Source organism: Papio anubis, chromosome 6 (genome assembly GCF_008728515.1).
Source record: "Papio anubis isolate 15944 chromosome 6, Panubis1.0, whole genome shotgun sequence".
Taxonomy (NCBI): Eukaryota; Metazoa; Chordata; class Mammalia; order Primates; family Cercopithecidae; genus Papio; species Papio anubis.
The window spans coordinates 114,154,127-114,178,231 of NC_044981.1; the positions used below are offsets into that span (position 1 = coordinate 114,154,127).

At 41.2% G+C, this 24,105-nt stretch overlaps 1 protein-coding gene across 4 annotated transcripts in view; it reads right to left on the reverse strand.

The window, feature by feature from the left end:
- The window catches only part of SASH1 (SAM and SH3 domain containing 1), a 347,031-nt gene that overhangs the window by 42,653 nt on the left and 280,273 nt on the right, over nt 1–24,105 (reverse strand). For 3 of the 4 annotated variants that reach the window (XM_031667726.1, XM_031667725.1, XM_003898067.5), the window contains one exon: nt 20,923–21,024. In XM_031667726.1, the coding sequence (XP_031523586.1) occupies nt 20,923–21,024 (102 nt within the window). Of the gene's footprint in view, nt 1–354; nt 1,687–20,922; nt 21,025–24,105 lie in introns of those variants that run through there. The other variant, XM_009205919.4, reaches the window with a different exon arrangement.

Sequence of the window (24,105 nt, forward strand, 5' to 3'; positions counted from 1 at the left end):
AGGAAGCCAATCAGATATAAGCTTATGAAAACCAATGTGCAACACTGTCTGAATGCAAGTCCTCCCCAGGAAAAGCCTCCACAATTCACAGCTGAGCCATATATGCTCATTGTCTCAAATTCTCAAAACAATATTCACTATTCTCCAAAAGTTACGCATTTTCACTGGTGAAAATGCCAGGCAAAAAAGTTCAGGGTTACCAGGTAAGGAAGTAAACAGAGGAAGAAGGGCAAATTTAGAGGAATTTAAGAAGGAAAGAGAGAGGAACATCATAGGCAGGAGCAGCAAAAACTTTTACTTGAAGCAACAGAAAACACATTCTTCCTTTCCCATTAAACGCATTCAGTGACTTACCGGCTTCGGCATTTAGCAAGTCTAAGGGGCAATTCTGAAGACGTCCGGTACCTCCCACCCCCCTCCCCACTCGGAGAGTGTCTTCACTCTTGTGGCATCAACTCCGCAATCTCAAAATTAGGATTAGGCACTCCTGGAACATGTCTCTGTGGAGTTACATGATCAGGCAGGCTCCACCGTCACAGCTCAGTATCCGAAGGAGAAAGGGGAAGACACTGGATTCAATTAGCTCCTTTCTGCTTGCTGACTGATTCCCCAGTCGCTTGCTAACTGCATAACTTGCAAGAAAGGCATAAGTCATCAGCTCTAAGCAAATCTCCTATTCACCACAAGGAAAAAAGGGAGTGTTGTGCATGGCCAACAATCCCTGTTTTCACTGAGGAAGGCTCTCTGACCTCCTGCTGGCCTCCAGTTCCTTAATTACTGTCTATGGAATTCCAGAGACAGAAAAAAGAACGCGAGAATCTGAGCAAATCCAGGACAAGGAGGACAAGGACTAACCCTTAAAAAGATCTCTTTTGCAGACATTCTTCTGAACACCCCCTTAAGGGAGTAGTCTCAATTGAAAATAGACACCTTCTGATGGCTATTTTTGAAATTACTGAATTAAAACTTATGATTGTGGTTTTTCTCCTAGAGTTGTCACTTTCTCTCTCCCCATTCCTTTTTAAAATTTTAACAACCAGAGTAAATGTAGGCTATTTCCCCTTCATTGGTGCTTCTAAAACTCTCTTAACAAATTGTTTTAATGCCCATTTCAAAGCATCTGAGTTCTCCTGCATTCTAGAAATGTGAGCATGAGGACTGTGTCACAAGATGATCATTTAATTTTCTCAAGGATCTCAGGGGAGCCGCTAGGCACATGCTGTTACTTAAACAGAACATTGTCTAAACAACACAGGACTAAAAACCCATACAAAGTCTCCATGACGTGGGCTGCAAGTCACGTTTGTCTTTTCAGGGCTAAGTTCATTTACTTGGGTAAGTCACTTATTCCCACAGCACAGTTTGAGCTGCTTGTTTCTAGATGTCCCTCCTATTGGGTGAGTCTTGATGTATGATGCTTGAGCCCATCTCTTTATAGGACACCACACAACATAAAATACCTAGCTACACAGGACTCAGGGATGCGTATGAACCACTGTCCCTCCTTAAAATGACAGAAATTTAGGGTTTACCTAAACTAAAAACAGCCAGGCACAGTGGCTCACACCTGTAATCCCAACATTTTGGGAGGCTGAGGCGGGCGGATCACTTGAGGCCAGGAGATTGAGATCAGCCCGGGCAACATGGTGAAAACCTGTCTCTACTAAAACTACAAAAATTAGTCAGGCGTGGTGGCATACACCAGTAATCCCAGCTATTCAGGAGGCTGGGATAGGAGGATGGGTTGAGCCCGGGAGGCAGAGGCTGCAGTGAGCCAAGATTGCCCTACTGCACTCCAGCTTGGGTGACAGAGTGAGACTCCGTCTCAAACAACAACAACAAAAGGGAATTGGAATGCGAAGCTCCCAAGTGGAGGCTCATGTTTTACCATGCACACGTTACAGGTTCTGCATCAGATCACCAGAGCTCCATCCCCTTTTCCTCGGCTCTTGTCTTGCTCTTCTTCCCTGGGTGGGCTGGCGTCTCTCACTCCTTGCCAAGAATTAAACTCCCTTCTCCCACTCTGTCTTCTGCTCAGAAGTATCTCCTCCCAACCTTTATGGAATTTCCTCTTCTTTCTCCTGCAAGGGCTCACCACACCTTCCCTACACTGCCCAGTTCCCCGTTTCACAAACTGATTCTCCCACAAACTCCCCCTCCCCTGCCACCACCTGATGGCCCAGGTGCTTTCGTGATGTTGTACTTCTGATACTTGGATTTGTCCAAAGCTCACCATTCCCAGGCACTGTGCTCCACATCTGCATACATGATCCCATGTCACAGCAATGGCAGGGGCAGAATCCGAGACTGCATGGTTTTGCTTCTGTGCCACTACCTACTCAACAAGGCCTTTCTTCATCCAAGACTGACAACTGTGCTGCAAAGTTATGCCGACACTTCCTTAAAACTGAGTGTAGGCATTTTCCACTGAATTCCTTCGTTACAGGATAAAAACGAAGAAAATGAGAGTACCCCAATGAGACTGGGGTAAAGGGAAGGGGATTAGCCCAAGGTCTCAGGGGTTAGAACAATCTGGGTTTCATTATCAAGTTCTCTAGCAAGTCACTTTACTTTTATGGGTCTTAATATTCCTGCACATAAATTTGGTATAGTAACATTTTTCTTACAGTGTGGTTGTTTTAAATACTATGTACATGAAATCCTTATTGAACTGGAGTTCAATAAGGACTTAATATTTTTACTATTATTATTATTACTATTATTATTATTATTTGAGATGGAGTTTTGCTCTTGTTGCCCAGGCTGGTGTGCAATGGCTCAGTCTCAGCTCACTGCAACCTCCACCTCCTGGGTTCAAGCAGTCCTCCTGCCTCAGTCTCCCAAGTAGCTGGGATTACAGGCACCTGCCACTACGCCCAGCTAATTTTTGCATTTTTAGTAGAGATGGGGTTTCACCATGTTGGCCAGGCTGGTCTCAAACTCCTGACCTCAGGTGATCTGCCCGCCTTGGCCTCCCAAAGTGCTGGGACCACAGGCATGAGCCACCACGCCCAGCCTCATTATTAAGTCTGCAGTTTTCTATTCATAACTCACTAGAGTTCAGATAACACCGAATTTTCACAAACTTTTCTTTTAGGTGCTGTGTAAATAGCAAAGACCACTTAAAAACCCAACAACCAGGCCAGGCGCGGTGGCTCACGCCTGTAATCCCAGCACTTTGGGAGGCCGAGGTGGGCGGATCACGAGGTCAGCAGTTCGAGACCAGCCTGATCAAAATGGTAAAACCCCGTCTCTACTAAAAATACAGAAATAAGCCGGGCGTTGTGGCACACATTGTAATCCCAGCTACTCAGGAGGCTGAAGCAGGAGAATTGCTTGAACCTGGAAGGGGGAGGTTGCAGAGATCATGCCACTGCACTCAGGCCTGGGTGACAGAGCGACACTCCATCTCCAAGGAAAAAAAACAAAACAAAAAAACAAAACAAAATAAAAACAACCAACAACCAGCCAGGCACAGTGGCTCATGCCAAGGCAGGCAGATTACTTGAGGACAGGAGTTCAAGACCAACCTGGCCAACATGGTGAAACCCCATCTCTACTAAAAATACAAAAATTAGCCAGGCATAGTGCATATCTGTAATCCCAGCTACTCAGGAGGCTGAGGCACAAGAATCGCTTGAACCCGGGAGGCAGAGGCTGCAGTGAGCCGAGATCATGCCACTGCACTCCAGCCTGACTCCGTCTCAAAAAACAAAAACAGAAAAAACCAACAATCCTTGTACATGTGAAAGCTAGTCATATGGCCAGCATCTGAGGCTGGTTCTGGACAGGCTGTTCAGATACAGAGAAGACTGAGCCAGCACAGGTTCAGATCCCCTCTGTGCCACATGGGGAGAGTGTGTGGCTGCGGGCGTGTTTCTTCTCTCATCTCTAAGACAGGCAGTGAGAAGCATCCTAGGGCTCTCTGGAGGATAAAACGAGATCTTGAATGTGAAGCCTAGAGCTTGGCAGGTAAGGAAGTCCTCGTTCCATGTGAAATACACATGAAGTTCATGCCCTGATTTATCCAGATACTTTGGAGAGGGTGGCAGGAAGGATACATCCCCACTTCTTCCCCCAAGCGGCCTCTCCTCACAGCACAGGACTTGGGGAGTGTCCTAAAAGGATGGGAGACAGAGTCGAACTTGTCCACCCCTTTTTAACCTCACTGCCACGCCTCTCAGGGGGTGATTCAGGTACTTACCAAGATACTCGATGTTGGGCCCTTTGTGAGGACGTACCATGGCTTGACTTTCAGAAAACAGGAGGCTCCCCAGGCCAGGAGCCTTGTCTGATCTCCTTCTCCTTGCATTCCTAGTACCCACCCATAGTAGACCCCCCCATAAATATAAGTGTGATAACTGTGGAATGAAGAAGTTGAGATTCCCCAGCCCTGTGGCTCCCAGCTCTGGCCATGTGTCAGAGTAAACTGTGGGATATTTGAAAGACTAGACTGAGTCAGGCCACCCGGGGAAGCTCCCTGGTGAGGGCCGGATTGGGGGATAGACTTTGTGAGGAAACGCCACTGCTGGTCCTGTTCTCTGGGTGGTGGGCTTGTACACAGTAGGTGTGCAAATTTGCTGAGAAGGGATTTCAGTATTTGACTCCTCTGGTGAGGAATTGTTTCTCATTAGCTCCTTGGAACAAGGTCCAAAAGTCTTATTGTGGAATATGTGACTGTGCATGGTCAGATTCAGTTTCTGGTACATCGTGCTCCATTCTTCAGATACCATGTGGTGGACAGGGCATCAGAGTACCTGGTCCTCACCCCCTGCTTCCTCGCAGCATCTCAAACACCCCATGCCCATCACTGCCCTGATGGCTCCTCTTCTGCAAACAGCTCTGCTGACTGCATCCACACCCCTAACTCCTACGCATCCTTCAAGTTTCAGTCTGCATATTGCCTCCTCTGGAAAGCCCTCCTGGCTTTGCTCCTCATCTCCTTTAGATTAAATATATTTTATCCAAGGACTTAGCACATATATTGTCATCGCTAGATTCCCTAGCCCATCACTAACTGTCACGCAGACAATGAGCCTGACCACATTCATTTCCACATCTGTATGTTAGTAGCATTTATTGTTTCTGACTACACATGACATATATTATTAAAAATTTGGAGAATGCAAAAATGCACAAAGTAGTAAGAGAAATGACATATTATCCCATACTCAGATAGAAAACTTGCTAATATTTTGGTTTATGCCTTCCCACTTTTTCCCCATACACACACATATGCACACACACACACACAATACACCCTGATGTTTCTGGATGTTTCCTTTTTCTTTGCAAGAAAGAGTGATCTTTGACCTTTACCTTCTCCACCTTCTCTAGTCACTATCAGTGTCCCGAAATCCTCCCTCAGATTACACGCACAGTCTAAGTGGAAATAACACATCTGCCTGTAAGTGGGGACCCTCTCTGAGCCATAGCTGCCTCAAAAGATTTTCCTTCAGAGAAATCCCGGACCCCTGGTGTATACCGTAGCCACACTGTTTTATAGCCCATTTTTTAAAGCTCTATGTTTTGAACATTTTCATATGTCAACAAATATTCAATACAATACAATGTATTAATGATACAGTAGTATTTAGTCATCAAAGTATACCATAATTTACTGATATCATGGTCCCCATAATTAGACATTTGCCTATTTCCAAATAATCCTGGGATGCACACTTTGTGGTAAAATTTCTAACATATCTAACACTTTTTTTTTTTAGAAAGATGATTCGATTGTAGAATTGATGGGTAAAAGGGTGTGTCTTTAAGACTTTTGATACATATTGACAACTTGCTCTGAAGAAAAGTTGTATTGTTTTAAAATCTCACAAGCAGTTACCAACACTGAGAATTACAATATTCTTTTCCACTCAGATAAATAAGTATCTGTGTTTGTGCTAAACAGATATTTCCTGATTGAAATGAATGAATGAATGAATGCACTGATTCAAGGCATCAGGAAAGGCAAGGAATAGCAATAGGAGGAAGCCAGCATTCCCTGGATTTATAAACATTATCATCTAGAAGTCTGAGGGTAGGGAGAGCCCCAAGAGAAGTTCAGAAATATGATTAATGCTAAGGTCAACCGTGACAACTGCATGAGAAAAACACAGAGATATAGGAATTCCAACGTGGGAAGACTCATCTCTGGGTAAGGAAATTGAGGCACACTTCCGTGAGGGGAAGAGGACCTGCCATGGGTTTAGGGACATTTCCATGTCCCTACATGAGTCTAGTCCAGTATTTAGGTGGTCCTGGGGCCCTACTTCTCCCGCCCACCCCAGCCCAACCTTAGATGCCCTCCTATCTAGACAAAGAAGAGCTCAGCTGATGTTGTTGCTTTTATAAACAGCATGTGACACCAATCAACAAGAGCTTCCCGGCCCTCCTCTTCCCCAAGCTTGATTTCATAATCTCTCCAACATGCCTGATCTCCCTCCATGGTCCAAACAGTGATGCACTGAAAGTCCCTCCCTACCTTAGGGGCACTGCACTGATTCTGAGGCCATGGCAGAGGCCTTTTGGTCACAGTCATCGGGTTAATGTGTTATTCTTCGTGCTTAGAAAAATATTAGTTTCACTGTTCAAATAAGTTAGAGTTACTTAAAAGTGTGTTTATGAGTTGCTAGAAGTAACAGTAGAAAGTATGAAGCACATTGTGGGTAATTTTTTTTTTCTTTTATCACAAAGGAGTCAGGGGAGGACTCATTTGTTTAGTAAGAAATATTTTGCTCATTAGCTGGTGACATCATTGTCCTCTGAAATTAGGAGATTTTTGTGAGCATATGGAAAAAAAAAAAAGATGAGATTCCATTCTTCTCCCAGAGGTGCAGTGGAACACTGAAATAATCTCTGGCAGTTTCAAAATTAACTAGTTGTTGCCAGATTTGAAGAAAGAGACGGAGGAGGAGGGGGCGGCAGAGAGGAGAAGATAATTACATGATAGTTTTATTTGGAAAAAATATGTGAGAATTTGAGGTAATATTACCATTCCCTAGGGGCAAAGGCTTGTCAGCACTTAATTCACTTAAGAAACTGCTTTAAAATTTAACCATAAAACCAAAGGAGCAGCAAATGGATGTTATGTTCCCTAATCAACTGTAATCTATTTCTTAAACTCACGAACTTTGAATCGTTTTTAATCGCCCCCATGAGGAGAAGGGAGAAAAATACAAAATCTCAGGAGTCCTACAGCCAGATCTAGGGAGGCTTAAAACAAAGTGCATCCTCCCACCCCAGTTCTGCAGGATGCCACAGAGCAGAGAATGCCTTTCCTCCTGAATGGGTCGGGGGAGAGAGTGGTAAGTAGAGGAAAGAGGAGTGGCTTCTCCTTCACTCTGTAAATCTTTGGAAGACATTTCTGCCTGGGGCTTTGTCACCCTGACCATAGGTCAGAGAAATGCGTTGTTTCATATTAAATAGGTGAGTTAGGAAACAAAGTGTCCACAGCTCTACAGGTCCCTCTGTTCAGAGTGGGGTAGTGTTATCCAAAGCAAATCTATGGGATCAGACACACTGAAGACTAAAGCAAAACACCAAACCCACTCATTCCCAAGGGCATCCAATTCTCACATGCCATGGAAAAAGGATGATTCAAAACGGGACTGCCAAGTAGGGCAATTACATATGCGTTTAAGGCGCTAGTTTCTGGAGCTGATGAAAGTGTTCATCCCAGAAGCCGTAAGTCTCCTAAGGGATTGGGTGGTGTCTGCAAAGTCACATTACTTTTATGGCATCTTAGGCTGAATGACTCATGGATCAGGCATGATGACTTCTCCGATAGGGCTGCCAAACAACCTTGTCTAGGCAAATGGCAATGTAGAAATACAGAGAACTGATGGAGCCAAATGGCAATGGAGGGAAGGGGGGCCCACCAAGATCATTCCTCCGAGCCAAACTTATGCCACCAGGTCACTGGGCATCTGTCGAAGCTGGAGGAGGGAGGGTCCAATGTTACCTCCTAGACTGACATCTACAACCTTAATGTTAATCTCCTTATGTTTGCAGGATAAATAAACAAACTTACTTCAAGTTCCACATTGAAGAAATCTAGACTAAATACCTTCAGAGAGGAATTATGTAGAGCTAGAAAGGTTGTTTGTGGTCATCCAATTGGCAAAACTATCAGGTCATGAACTCTGCTGAACACTGAACCACAGAATATTCTTCTCACAACGACTAACAAAACGAGAAAAGCCCCCCAAGAAGAAAAAACAAACAAACAAACAAAAAACACTAAAAACTAGCAAAAGTAGTGCGCCAAGAGCAACCAAACAAAGAAAGCTATATAATCTAATGTACTGAACTCCACGACCAAGGTAAGAAAGAAATTTCTGAAGCTCACTGGAAAAGGCCCCCAACTTCTACAAAAGCCAGGCTGGCAGGAATCCGCAGAACCCTTTCATGTGACTCCAGATCTGGAAGGAAACAGTGTGGCCTCTTTATCTTTTTCTGGCCTAAGAGCAGTGGAAATGGCTGCAGAAGAGCAATGAGTGAAATGATGGGAAGTCAGGGCAGGCTGTTCTTGATTGAAATACAGCCTCTAAAATTCAAAAAATGAATGAAAGGCAGAATGGCTATATTCCACCAATTACCCGGCTATGAACCAGGTGGCATAAATTACGATACAGCACATTCAACACAGTTTCAGGAGAGAAAAGGCAGAGTCCAGATATCCCAGTGAAGACCACATTTCACCATATATCATGGCCAGGTTGTAGCAACAACAAACATAAATGGACCACAGAATAAAGCCCTCAACTGTATCTTGAAAGGAGAAAAAAAAATCTATTGTCAGATAGCATGGCAAACAGGTCAAAACACAGCCTTCAATATCAGCACAAATAGAGAATGTGATCAGAGCCACCCAAACAGGACCAAGATGAAAAAAAAAAAAAAAGCATGACAACTGTACAAACAAACTATGGCAAAGAAGGGGGGAAAAAGAAGCATAGATAAAACCAGAAAGCCAATCTTTTGCTCTCAATACTTCATCAGGAGAAAATATAACTCAAGGAACAGGAAGAAATTCCTAATAGTTGCTTCCCTCTATAAAATAATTTAATAAGAACATGAATTCAATTAAATGAGACCTCAAAGACAAGATAAAAAATATAAATGATATAAATTTAAAGTTTGCAGAAATAAGGAAACAACCGATTAGAGAATCAATTTATAAATAAAAATAAGCAAAGAATAGAATCTATACCCCAGAAGTAAAAATACTGATAGAGAGAAATGATTCATATTACTTGACCCAATTTTCTCATATTACCCAAGTTTTCCGATTTACTCAGCTCTTCATCCAGACCTCTGACTTTGCTGCTCCCTCTCCTGACACACATTTCTCCTTCTCCTTGAAAGTTCCTCCTCAGTGTCAACCACTTTCTCTGGGAAGGCTCCCCAGACCCTCCTTGCTGGAGCTTGCTGGACTTTCTGTGTGCACCTATCACAATAGGCAGGAAAATCTCAATGAAGTCCACAACCATGCCATCTATTAGTCTGGCTCCTTTTCTCAAACCCAAGCTCCTTGTGTACAAGGACTTGGCACATAGTAGGTACTCAATAAATGCTTGCACATAAATAAATGAAAGAATGCTCAAGATGGCATTCTTTCAACCTACACTTTGGGTCAAATGCGCAGTGTAAGAAGTGATTTGCATCCTTTTATAAACTAATTATGTGATGCTATTAGCATAATACTAATAATAAATAGTAGAGTGAACATTGAAAAGTGAGGAGTGTGGTGTGGTACAAAGAGGGAGATGAATGGGATTGAGAAGTGAATAAAAGGATATTTTGATATAGATTATACTGTAAAAAAATTTGGTTGTGTTAAAATACTGCTTTCCAAATGATTTGTCTGATGACTATCGTTCTAAGAATTTTGTTGCAGTGAGCCGAGATAGCGCCACTGCACTCCAGCCTGGGTGACAGGGCAAGGCTCGGTCTCAAAAAAAAAACCGAATTTTGATACAATGGGTAATTGTGACAACATTAAAATGAACTCAAAACAAATGATGGGCGACGTATGATTCTAATAAGCAGGCTTAGGTTGGAGATGGACCACAGTCTAAATTCTGTATATGAACAATAGGGCCTGGGTATCTCCCCAGCCCATCCATTAAATAAGGACTGGCACTAGGGCAAACGATTTAACAACGAATTGACACGTAATGAATCGATAACATTGAACAAATAATGGAAATCCTCTTATCTCTGACTTCTCCAGGGTTGTTCCCAAGAGCACAATAAGAAACTGGGATTGCAAATGGAAATGCCAATCTCTAAACTGAATTAGATTACAAATATCTGTACTGAAATATAATCAGCTAGCGGGGAAATGTGGCATATCCTCTTTGGTATTTATGTATTAGGTTGGACAAAGGAAATCACCACTTTTATAGGTCAAAAGCTGTCTAGTATCTCTAGTTCCACAAGGTTCAACCAAATAAAAGAAACAACAGACCAAATTGTATCCATAATCTATCTTAATTTTTTTAAATAGGTAACCTCAGATTATATAGTATCTGGTTGTTGTGTCATTTGTTTTTATCAGTGTGGCCCTTGATATGTGTTTCTTTCTTTCTCTTTTCTTTTCTTTTTTCTAGAGACAGGTTATTGCTCTGTCACCCAGACTGGAGTGCAGTGGCATGAACACAGCTCACTACAGCCTCATTCAGGCAATCCTCCCGCCTCAGCCCCCCAAGTAGCTGGGACTACAGCTAAATTTGTTTTGTTTTTTTTTTTTTTTTTTTTTTGTAGAGATGAGGTTTCACCATGTTGCCTGGGCTGGTCTAGAACTCCTGAGCTCAGACAATCCGCCCACCTTGGCCTCCCAAAATGCTGGGATTACACGCGTGAGCCACCACATCCAGCCAGCCCTTAATATGTCGAGGAAGGCCTCCAAGCAGCAAGCACCCTCAACTTCTTACAACTGTAGAAATCAGTAATGATAAAGATGTGCCTGGTTAGTTCCCAAAGTCAAAGAACCAGATGGGCCTGCCATGAGAGTGCCTTCTGACATAACAGGTATGGAATGCACATCCACACACGTCATCAGCACTGTAGGGCCCTAGATTATTTCAGTACAATTAACTACTTCCACTTCACAGATAGTACTCCGTCCAAACATGCTTACTAAAACCATACCAGGCCCACCCTTAAACCCACTTACACGATAATACCTTCTGAAATAGGAAACAAATTGATTATGTGTTTGGTAAAAGTATAACCAAGTAAACACGCACTTTTACATTAAGCTTGTCCTGACAATTCTGGCCTCTCTGCTGATACATGAATATAAGCCATTACTACCATGTTAATGGTATGTACAAAAATAGCACTTTTATGGGAACTCAAGTATTTTAAGAATGGCAGTTGACGGGAAGGGCAGAAGATCTTCACATTAAATAACAAAGAGATGAAGTGCCTGGCCACAGATGCAGAGCTAATAGGTGGGCGATTTGGATCTGAGCCCAAGGTCTGACTCAAATCTGAGCTTAACCAGTCTCCTCTCTTGCCCACGCAGGGTGAAGTCCTGGTTTCCAGGGACTAGTAGAGGCAACAGCTTCCTTCTTGTGTAACTTTGTGGAAACATGGCGATCTTAAGGGACTCAACAAATACATGCCTGAAAACTTTGGCCCCTATCTCAGGGAGAAGACTGGGAATGAGAGGGCAGAAGAGAAGTGACAAGAAGCCACCTAAGCAATGGCTCCTGGGCAGCTTATAACAAGATGGAACAAAATGGGCATTTCTTAAAACATCTCACTATGTATAGTTTTCCAATGGATTGATTTTTCCTTTAGTCTCACCCTAAGCTGTAGATTAAAGGAATTATTACTTTTACTCTTTTAATAAGAACTTAAATATGTTCCAATTTTACTATCATTTTAGTTTCAGAATCATGGTTTTATTAAAATACAGAGTAATATTTCCTCTGATAATCTCCTACCCAGCCAAATAAAATGAAAATTTATGAGAATTATTCATAAAAATCAGAATAATCGTATGAAGGTCTCAAACACATTAAAAGACTAAGATCAGTGTGCATTATTTCATGTTTTTAAATTTTTTTTTACTTTTTTTTCTTTTGAGACAAGGTCTCACTCTGTCACCCAAGCTGCAGTGCAGTGGTGCAATCATAGCTCACTGCAGTTTCAGCCTCTTGGGCTCAAGAAATCCTCCCGACTCAGCCTGGTAGCTGAGTAGCCTCAGTAGCTGGGACTACAGGCGTGTGCCACCATGCCCGGCCAACTTTTTTATTTTATGTAGAGCTCATGCTGGTCGTGAACTTCTGGCCTCAAGTGATCCTCCTGCCTCAACCTCCCAAAGTGCTGGTATTACAGGCATGGGCCACCACACACAGCCAATAGAAGTTAATTTTAACATAGTTACATGTAGAAAGATTTTTGAAAAGGGTTCATCTACACAAGGTAATACTGCATGCATGGTATACAGAATTGCTGATACCTGTCCCAAGGATACAGGGCATAAATGCCTTCTGATAAATTATTGCTATGTTTTTTGTTTCTTCTTTCTCCTGGTCATATTATAAATCAAACAAGTAAACTCTTCTTCTGTGTGAGAAATAAAGAACTGAAGAACATGAGCCTAAGACAACCATTAGAGCTTCAATAAGTAGAACCATTTTCTAGCTGTAAACCAAAAAGCATTTTGCCAATTAGAACCCTTTTAAATTTAAACCCACATACTCAGAGTTATGAAAAGATCCCTTAGGAAAAGAGAAGCAGTGGGGAAAAAAAAAAGTAAACGCCATTAAAAAGCAAAATGCTTATTCAGAAATGAAAGTTATTTTTATACTTGGAATCTATCCTCTCTTAAACTTGCTTATTAAACACACCTGTAATTCCAGCACTTTGGGAGGCCGAGGCAGGCAGATCACCTGAGGTCAGGAGTTCGAGAACAGCCTGGCCAACATGGTGAAACCCTGTCTCTACTGGAAAAAAAAAAAAAAAAAATTAGCCAGGCATGATGGCGCATGCCTGTAATCCCAGCTATTCTGGAGGCTGAGGCAGGAGAATTGCTTGAACCCGGGAGGTGGAGGCTGCAGACAGCCGAGATCACACCACTGCACTCCAGCCTGGGTGACAGAGCGAGACTCCTTCTCAAAAAATAAATGAATAATTACAAGAGGAGAAAGACAGCAGAAATAAAATCCATCATTTTCTTGGGGATACTTTCACTGTATCTACAGTGCCAACTCAAGTACTATGGTATGTGTCACTCTTCACATAATTTATGCATCTAATCAATATCCACTGCCATCCAATTCAGCAAAACTATAAAAATCGTACACATTTTTTTAGATTGCTGGGAATATTTATAGGTGGGAGCAGATTTTGTAAATTCATCATATGCTGCCATTAAAGAAATCTTCTTTGCGGTCAGACTTCTCCATATGATGAAGCTAATGATATCGGTTTATATGTTAACACCTTTGAAATGTAAAAATAAAACTTCCGGTAAATTTTAACCTAAAGATAGTGTCTGAAAGTTATTCTAGTAAAAAAAAAAAACTCAAAATGAACACAGCAAGAAGAGTCAATCTTTAAAATTTTGAGTTGAGCTCAGAATAGCAGATTCTAAAAAAGAGGACAGTGGTTATACAAGTAGACGGATGCTGCCACTCTGCTCCAGAAAGCAGTGAAATCACAAATGCTCAGGCCACCTATGAGTGTGTGCACTGTTCTTATGCCATATTCTGTAAAAAGGGATTATACTGTTAACCTTTTCTTTTTTCATAATGGAAATTAAGCCATTTACCACAAGAACCACTTAAAAGGAACTTCTGCCGGTGCCCTGGCTTTCGGCACATACCAGAATTGTTATTAATAAATTATCTTTCAGAATGTTCTATTTCGACTAGGGCTGTGACTACCTTTCCTTCCAAAACTTCAAACCTGAATCCTCCGGCTTGAAGACCATGTCTGTTACTAAGGCACGTGAAAGGACATTGAAAATTCTACGTAAAACCTGGCCACTGGAGAGGGATATGTTTATGGTTTACAATTTTAGAAAGTCCCAAAAAGATTTAAAAGGTGCCAACGGAAAGATCTTATAACCTTGGGATATTTTAGTTGAGACCTTGGAAGTCCTCAATCGAGGAAACACTCAAAATAGCTCCACGGCGTTCTGTGTCTGTTGTCCAAAGTTTTGGACACAGTTCAACCACATGGCTCTCTCCACCACAAACCAAATTAGCGACAAAAAGGTACATGTGGTTGAACGGAAGGCTATGAAGAGTGCACACATGGAGGTAAGGTGGTGTTATAAGGCCAAAATTATAACATTCTTTTTTTTTTGAGATGGAGTCTTGCTCTGTTGCCAGGCTGCAGTGCAGTGGCGTGATCTCGGCTCACTGCAACCTCCACCTCCTGGGTTCAAGCGATTCTCCTGCCTCAGCCTTCTGTATAACATTCTTTGCACAAATATTTCCCAACTCTAAAACTCCCCAAAAGCAAAAGTGATGAGTTATGAAACGATGACTTGCTTTACTCACTCACAACATTTCCCCGGGGTGCACCATCCTGGTAAGGAACTCCAGCTACAGAAACACAATTCCAGCTTTTCCTGGAACACATTTTTCTATGAAGTGAAAAATCTACCGAATGGTAAAGATGACTCTAGCCCATCTTGCACTTCGTTGCCAAGGTTGTTGCTTTCATTTTTCTTCATACATTACATATATTCTTAAAACATTTTAAATAAGATTGCCATCAAATGATCTCTCATTTGGAAAGATCTTTCACAGCAAACATTTTAATTAGTATTCAAGTACCAGGTATAGATCACTAACTCTTACCCACCAGCTTTCTAAAAACAGAAAAACTATGATTTACTACAACTTACATTAGTAAAAAACTAGAAAACCCGGTAAAACAGAGATCATAATTTCTTTAAATGTCTTCTTAACTAGAAAATAAACTGAACCTTAGTGCACAAAGCTTGAGAACTCTTACAATCATCCCTCCTTGCAGGAGGCAAAGGAAAAAATAAACTTACCAAAGTAAATTAAAATGAAAATAATAAAATAAATGTGCAGACATTTAATAAGAAATGCAGCTAAGCTCTCAACCAAAAATCTCTTTTAAAACTTTTAGCACTCCCAACATAAGTTTATTATTAATGGAAAACAGCACAAAACAGATTCTTCTCCGGCAAAGGGAAAGCTATTTTTCACTTCCCCTGTAACTATCTTTAGTACTTTACACTCTTGGAAACTAGGAATGTGCATATGGATTTATTGTGAGGCAACACGCAATTATCTAATTTCAGCGATGGGGGTGGGGAAGCCTATGAAATCAATGCAAATGAAATCCTAAGGCATGACAGGCATCAATATAGGCATTGAAGTCTGGTGACAAAGGCCTTATGATCCCTAAAACTTTCATGGCCTAGGCCTTCCTGATTCGAGCCAGTGGGCTATTCACATCTCTGTATTCTAGAAAGGAATTGATAGAAAACAGAAAAGCTCCGGCCCTTGCACGAAAAATATTCAAAGTGCCTATAGCCCGTGGTGGCTGAATTCTGAAATTAACTGCTCTGCCATAGCGGCAAATCTAAAATAATGCGAATGAATATGGGGTTTCTGGCCAACTCTTCATAAAAATGCAAAACAGGCTACAGCCAGGGTAAGAGGGGCAAGGGTCATATATATACCTTAGGATTACAATCAAGTTTAAGCAAACTTCAGTGGTGATGGTGGTGGGTTGTAGCTCTGAACAGCATGACCAGAGGTTGGCATGGGTGTTGGCAGAGAGTCAGCTAGCAAAATATACAGGATAAATCAACTGCTTCAAAAAACTGCATTGCTGACTAGCCTATCATCACCTACGCCTCTCAGCCAAAAGAGAAGTCACTCTTCAGAACTTCTGGAAGACTCTGCTCTGAGAGGAGGAAGCATATGGTATTTCTGGCCCTAGGTCTAACAAAGACAGGCTGAATTTATTTGCGAGCCATCTATGAAGAAATAGTTTGGTAAGAAGTTAGTAATACAAATGTGTACATGGCATCTCAAATCTGTGTGCACACACATGAGTGTGATTTTGTTTTATTTATTTATTTATATATATTTTATGAGACAGAGTCTCACTCTATTGCCCAGGCTGGACTGCAGTCCTGTGATCTTGGCTCACTACAACCTCTGCCTCCTGGGTTCAAAAGATTCTCTTGCCTTAGCCTCCCAAGTAGCTGGGACTATTGGCACAGGCCACCACATCTGGCTAATTTTTTATTGTATTTTTGTAGAGATGGGGTTTCACCACGTTGGCCTGGATGGTCTCGAACTCCTGACCTCAGGTAATCCGCCTGCCTCAGCCTCCCAAAGTGCTGGGATTACAGGTGTGAGCCACTATGACTGCCACATGGGTGTGATTCTAACCTCTGCTCTAAAGCATTAACTGTCAGAACAGGACCTGTCTCTTTCTCCTTTACTTTTATAACTCAAGCATCTAGCACAATGCCTGCTATATAGCAAGGGCTCTATAAATGCCTCCCAAATGAACAGAGAAATGCTGAAGAGAATGAAATGTTCCAACTATTAAGAAGAACCCATTTCATTCTCACAATTTATATCCAGGTAATGGTTCTGACTAGCCCTCTGAAAGGGGTCTCATAAACCAATGCTTAATAATGCTTTCTTAGCAGCTTATTCTAAATGCTTGATAATACTTATATTAACTTTCTCCTAAACAAGACAAGCTCCTCTCTTTGAAGTCTAAGTGGGTGAGCTTTTACTACAGTCCTGTTTCTCTGAATGGACAAAGTCTTTTAACCTTTCCCTTGACTCAGATGCTATTAATCAGGGCAGTATACAGTGAGTCTGATACTAAGGGACCCAGTATGGACAACTGAGTCTTTGTTTTCTCCCCCAAGTTGGGTTTGAATTGGTCCTGAGTTACTGTATTTATTCCTCATGATCCTTTAGGTTCATGATTTACATCTACATTATGTTAGACTTTAGGACTTGAGGATTAGAGACCCAAAAAGGCACATTGAAAACCATGGACACGGCTCTTTTGATTACCTCATCGTCCCAGGACACATTGCTGGCTGGCCTATGACACATTTATTATTATAAACGGTAATGTCTCAGTCACTTTCACACAAAAGTAAACCAGACAGGGCTTTCAAATTCATAATCCTTTGTTTTTTAGCTGCAATGGAAATCTGGTGCTTGATTCAGGAAACTGGGAGATGATGGAAGGATTATATTTATTTCTGATAAACCGCCATTTGTTGCTTAGATACTAAAAAGGATAAAGATTGAATCTGTAGTTGCAAGACATAAAACATGCTTTTAAAGCAGCCAGGAAGAATGAATGTTCAGGCCAGGTGCGGTGGCTCACGCCTATAATCCCAGGACTTTGGTAGGCCGAGGCAGGTGAATCACCTGTCAAAGGTTCGAGACCAGCCTGGCCAACATGGTGAAACCCTATCTCTACTAAAAATAGAAAAATTAGCTTGGCATGGTGGCGCATGCCTGTAATCCCAGCTAATCGGGACACTGAAGCAGGACAATTGCTTGCACCCAGGAGGCAGAAGTTGCACTGAGCCAAGAAGTTGCAGTGAGCCGACATCACGCCACTGCACTCCAGCCTGGGCGACAGAGTGAGACTCCATCTCAACAACAACAACAACAACAACAACAACAACAGAATGAATGTTCAAATATAATGCTCTTCTTGAAATATTTCTGTAGGAGCTGGACATTGGAGAGACAAAGAATACAGTCTTCCTTGCCCAAGGGGGTCACTATTTCCAAGGAGGCTGAAATATGTACAATCAATTTTGATATTCTAGGATAACTGTTTAAGTTTGATCTATAAAGCCAGTTTAACAAAAGCATATAATAGGAAGCAATAAATATGCTTGAGGATGGGAAGGAAAGTTTCAGAGAGGAAGGAACAGCTGGACTCCACCTTGAAAAACTCAGATTTTCACCAGGAAAAATTTGGAGGAAAACATTTTAGATAAAGAAAATTATGTGAGTTAAAGTGCAGAAGAATGAAAAGTACAAGGTTTGTTCAGTCATGCATATGAGGTCCAATATGTCTGGCATAGAGGGTATTGGGTGTGGAGACAGAATATGAGATTTAAGAAATTGATTAAAGCCAGATCACATAGAATTTTAAGTGTGCCAAGAAGTGTGGAATTTATCTTATAGAAATGGAAAACCATCAGCCTTTTCAAAACATAATTGCAAGAAAAGACGGATGTTTTAGAAAGGTGATTGGTTGTATGGAACACAGATAGGAAAAGACAAGAGACTGAAGACAGGGAGATGGGGTTGTTTCCAAATTTTAAGGGTAAGATAACCTAAAAAACAAAACAAAACTATGTAATACATGAAAAGAGGTAATTCCTTCTGTTTCTGCTCCACACATTGTGAAGGCGACACCTTAAAATGTCTTTATGAGGCCGGGCGCAGTGGTACACGCCTGTAATCGCACTGTTTTGGTCATATTGAAATAGTATGAATAATATAAGGTATGTAAGATGGAAAGGAAAAAGTTAAATTATTATTATTACTATTTTTTGCAGAAGACATGATCTTGTTTTCTTGTTTTTTTATTTTTATTTTAATTTTTTTATTTTGACACAGGATGGGGTACAATGGTAAAATCACAGCTCACTGCTTCCTTGGCCTTCTGGGCTCAAGCGATCCTCCCACCTCAGCCTCCTGAAGACATGATCTTATATATAGAAAACCCTAATACTACGTGTGCCACCTCCCCCCTCCCCGCCCACACACAGCCTACATAACTAATAAATTCAGCAAAGTGACAGGGTAGAATATCAACACATGAAAATCCACTGCATTTTTATACAGTAGCAATGAACAACTTGAAAAAAATTTAAAAAGCATTGTCATTTACGATAACATCAAAAAGAATAAAATATTTAGAAATAAACTTAATTAAAGAAGCAAGACTTATATACTGAAAACTGCAAAATACTGCTGAAAAAAATTAATGAAGACATAAATAAATGGAAAGATACCCTATGTTCATTGACTGGAAGATTTCATATAGTTAAAATGACATTACCCAAGTCAATCTAAAGATTCAATGCAATTCCTATCAAAATCTCAATGATATATTTTTCAAAAATAGAAAAGCTCAAACTAAGATTAATGTGGAATCTCAAGGAACCTTTAAATATAAAAAAAAAAAAAACCTTAACAAGAACAAAATTGGAGGTGTCATACTTCCTAATTTCAAAACTTACTATAAAGTTATGGTAATCAAAACAGCATGGTACTAGCAAAATGACAGAGATAGTCCAAAGGAACAAAATAGCCCAGAAATACATCATCACATATGTGATCAATTAATTTTCAAAAAGTATGCCATGACCATAAAATGAGGAAAGGATAGTCTTTTCAACAAACGGTTCTGGGAAAACTGGATATCCACATGCAAATGAATGAAGTTGCACCCATACATCTCATCATATACAAATATTAACTCAAAACAGGTCAAAAACCTAAACCTAAAGGCTAAAACTATGAAACCCTTAGAAAAAAACAGAGGGCAACATCTTCATGATATTAGATTTGGCAATGATTTTTTGGATATGACACCAAAAGCACAGGCAACAAAAAAACAAATAGACACACTAGATTTCAAAATTTAAAAGTGTGTGCATCAAGGACACTATCAAGAGAGCTAAAAGGTAACCCACAGAGTTGGAGGAAATATTTACAAATCATATATCTGATAAGGGATTAATATCCAAAAAATAGAAAGAACCCCTGCAACCTAACAATAGCAGCAAAACAACATAACTGAAGACCAGGCAAAAGACTTCGACATTTCTACCAAGATGATACGCAAATGGCCAATGAACATACAAAAGATGCTTGAGGGAAATGCAAATCAAAATCATGATGAGATACCATTTCACACCATTAGGATAATTATTATCAAAAAATTATAATAACAAGTGTTGATGAGAAAGTAAAGAATTTGGAACCTTTGTAAATTGTTGGCAAGAAGGTAAAACGATACATCTACTGTGAAAAAAAAATATGGCGGTTCCTCAAAAAGGTAAATACAGAATTACTATATGATCCAGAAATTCTACTCCTAGGTATGTGCTGGGTATGTGCAAAAGAATTGAAAGCAGAGACTCTGAGATATTTGTACACCAGTGTTCATAGCAGCATTGTTCATAATGGCTAAAAGCTGGAAGCAACCTAAGTGTCCATTAACAGATGAATGTACGAACAAAATGTGGTATACACATGAAGTGGAATATTATTTATCCATAAAAAGGGATGATGTTCTGATACATGCTGCAGCATGGATGAACCTTGAAGGAATTATGCTAGGTGAAATAAAGCAGACACACAAAGACAAATATTGTATAATTCCACTTATATGAGCTACTGAGAGTAGTCAAATTCACAGGGACAGAAAGTAGAACAGTGGCTGCCAGGGGCAGGGTGTGTGTGGAGGTGGGTGAGGCAGGGGTGAAGGGAGAGTTATTGTTTAATCAGAACAGACTTTCTGTTTGAAATGATGAAAAACTTCTGGAAATAAATTATGATGCTGGTTGCACAGCAATGTGAATGTACCTAATGATCAATATCATTAACAGTATCAGTATCACCAAACACTTTAAAATAGCTGATATGGTAAATGTCATGTTACGTATACTTTACTGCAATAAAAAATAAATAAAAAACAAACCCCCAGCATGATAACACTATGTGGACTGTAGCTGAGTCTCTGTCAGGTAGAGAAAATGAGCAATCTATATGAACAGACACTTCTTTGCAGACCCAGGTGCGAGTTGGAAGTTGCGAAAAGAAATCCAAAGTCTAAAATGGTGAAGACTGTCCCTTATCAGTATAGGTGATCAAGATGTCAAAGACATGGTAAACTCACATTGCAGTTTGATGAGCCATCAAATGTTGGGTAAGAACCATCTGGCCAGTCGGCAGGGTCCAGGGCAGCCGACTGCCGGTGCTGGGCCTCGTATTCCTTGAGCTGCAACAAGAAGAAATGGATACTGAAATGGAAAGAATGGCCAGACACTGGCCAGACCTTTCACAAGGAAATGACTCAAATAATACATCTAGGTTCCTGGTTCACAATCTTGTGCTCAAGCAGCAGAGAGATGACTTTGGGTACCTTCTTCATGCCAGTGTTGGTAACTAAGTGCCAGCCAAAGACACCTTTCCCAAAACGAAGAGGAAGATAACCACCCTGCCCTATGAGTTTTCATCTAAGTCAAATCAACAGGCAAAATGGACTCTTTGTATCCTGTGTTCCAGAAAGAATTTTCACTTTCCCCCTCCAACATCAACACTTATGTTTCCTCAGCTTGATTATAAAGAAATTGTCTGTAGTTTGGCCTCTGAATTACCTTCCCAAGTATGTAAGTCAAAAACATGCACGTCCTTTTTAGGAAGAGAAAATGATAGACTACAGACATTTTAGTGAAATGGGGTCAAACCCTGAAACATTTTATATATATTTGTTGTTGTTGTTGAGACAGGGTTTCACTCTGTTACCCAGGCTACAGTGCAGTGGTGCAATCATGGCTCACTGCAGACTTGACCTCCCAGGCTCAAACAATCCTACCTCAGCATCCCAGGTAGCTGGGACTACAGGTGTACACCATCATGCCCACCTAGTATTTTTCTTTTTTCTTTTTTTTTGTAGAGATGGGGTTTCGCCATGTTGCCCAGGCTGGTCTCAAAATCTTGAGCTCAAGTGTTCCACCCCTTCAGCCTCCCAAAATGATGGGGTTACAGGTATGAGCCACTACACCTGACCCTGAAACAGTTTTAAAAATCACATGCTTGTCTTGTTCAAAATGGCTTCAAGTTGCTAGTCCAATGTTATAACCTAACAAACATTATGGGGTTATTGGAGACCTTTGAGGATGGTCTCTCTCTATTGAGATCTTAGAGATACTGAAAGTTTAGGTTCAGAAACAAGGTTTCTAGTTTTTGAAAAACACAGAAAGACAATTGAAATCCTATAGCAGGCCAGGCGCAGTAGCTCACACCTGTAATCCCAGAACTTTGGGAGGCCAAGGCGGGTTGGTTAACCTGAGGTCAGGAGTTCGAGACCAGCCTGGCCAAGATGGTGAAACCCTGTCTCTACTAAAAATACAAAAATTAGCTGGGTGTGGCGGCGCACACCCAGTACTGAGTACTGAGTAATCTCAGCTACTTAGGAGGCTGAGGCAGGAGAATCGCTTGAACCTGAGGAGCAGAGGTTGCTGTGAGCTGAGATTATGCCACTGCACTCCAACCTGGGTGACAAGAGCGAAATTCTATCTCAAAAAAAAAAAAAGGAGGAAGGAAAGAAGGAAGGCAGGAAGGCAGGCAGGCAGGCTATAGCAAAGTGAGCAGATTTACTTTAAAAAAATTTTTATAACTTCTTTTACCATATTTCCCAAATAAGTGAGCAAATTTAACTTAGCAATATGAGATCTTTCAGAATGGCATAGTGAGAGTCCAGGTGTCACACAGAAATTGAGCTCTGGGATTCAAAACAATTGTCACTGCATTCAAATCCTATTACAAAGCAGTGTGCACATATGAATTTAAGACAGTGATCAAATCATGTTCCATGAGCCAAGCAACTTAAAAACAGAAATAATTGAACCTGACAGCCCACGTGAGGGTGACTGGACAATCCCGAAGCCCTGGAGCTTGAGGATGTGGTAGCGCCACTACAATGACCATTATTCCTCTAGGAAAAAGCCACTTTCACAACTGTGACTTCAACCTATGAAATTCTTTTCTGCATATATGTGGGAGGAGGTAGGCAGTACTGATTATTGAGTAAGAGCTTGAATGCAGAACCAAATACCAGCTGGGAGCCCTGGGGACAAATTATTTAACCCCTCTATGTTTCGGTTCCTCCACCTGGAAAACAGGCATGACAATAAATCTGTCTTACAGAGCTGTTACCAGAACTAACTAAGATAATGCAGCAAAACTCTCAGCACACCATATCAAAGCAATAGGGTTATTATAATACTATTATTATTACCACTGTACTTTCAGAGAAAAGAAAGCTCAAAGTTCACATTAACTTGACATGTTTAAACTTTTGGGTATTAGGGGTATTAATCATTGTAATCTTTCTGTTACATTAGGGACACTTAGATTGTTCCAGTCTTTATATTACGTTATACACTAGGATGTTCTCTCCATTTTGATATATTGGCTTGTGAAATGCTACATTCTCCCTGTATGATTGAGAGTATCTGCCCGTTGGAAAATGGGATTATCATGAGATTATCAGGTCTCCAGTTCTCTAGTCCATGTTTATACCCAACCTTAGCTGCATCTCCTAGGAGCCACTAAATAACTTTCAGCTTTAAGGAAAACAGGTACAAATTTCTTTTTTCTTTTTTTTGAGACGGAGTCTCGCTCTGTCCCCCAGGCTGGAGTGCAGTGGCGCTATCTCTGCTCACTCTAAGCTCTGCCTCCTGGGTTCACGCCATTCTCCTGCCTCAGCCTCCTGAGGAGCTGGGACTACAGGCACCCACCACCGCGCCTGGCTAATTTTTTGTATTTTTAGTAGAGACAGGGTTTCACCGTGGTCTCGATCTCCTGACCTTGTGATCCGCCCGCCTCGGCCACCCAAAGTGTTGGGATTACAGGCGTGAGCCACCGCGCCCGGCCCAAATTTCTAACTAGTCAATCACATATGATGATTTTTTTTTTTTCCTGCTGTATGCTCATCTCTGCTATCTACTTTGGGGCCTAAAAGTATGTGTGCTGTTCTGATAGAGATTTTAATTCTATGCCCTATCCAAACTTTGCTACTCAACTGGCTTTTTGGTTTGTTTTCTGTAACAGGCTTTTGCTCTGTTGCCCAGGCTGGAGTGCAGTAGGGCAATCACGGCTCATTGCAACCTTGATCTCCCTGATTCGAGCAATCCTCCCACCTCAGCTTCCCGAGTAGCTGGGACTACAGGGGCATGGCACCACACCCAGCTAATTATTTTGTATCTTTTTGTAGAGATGAGGTTTCATCATGATGCCCAGGCTGGTGTCGAACTCCTGGGCTCAAGTGATCTGCCTGCCTTCGCCTCTCAAAGTG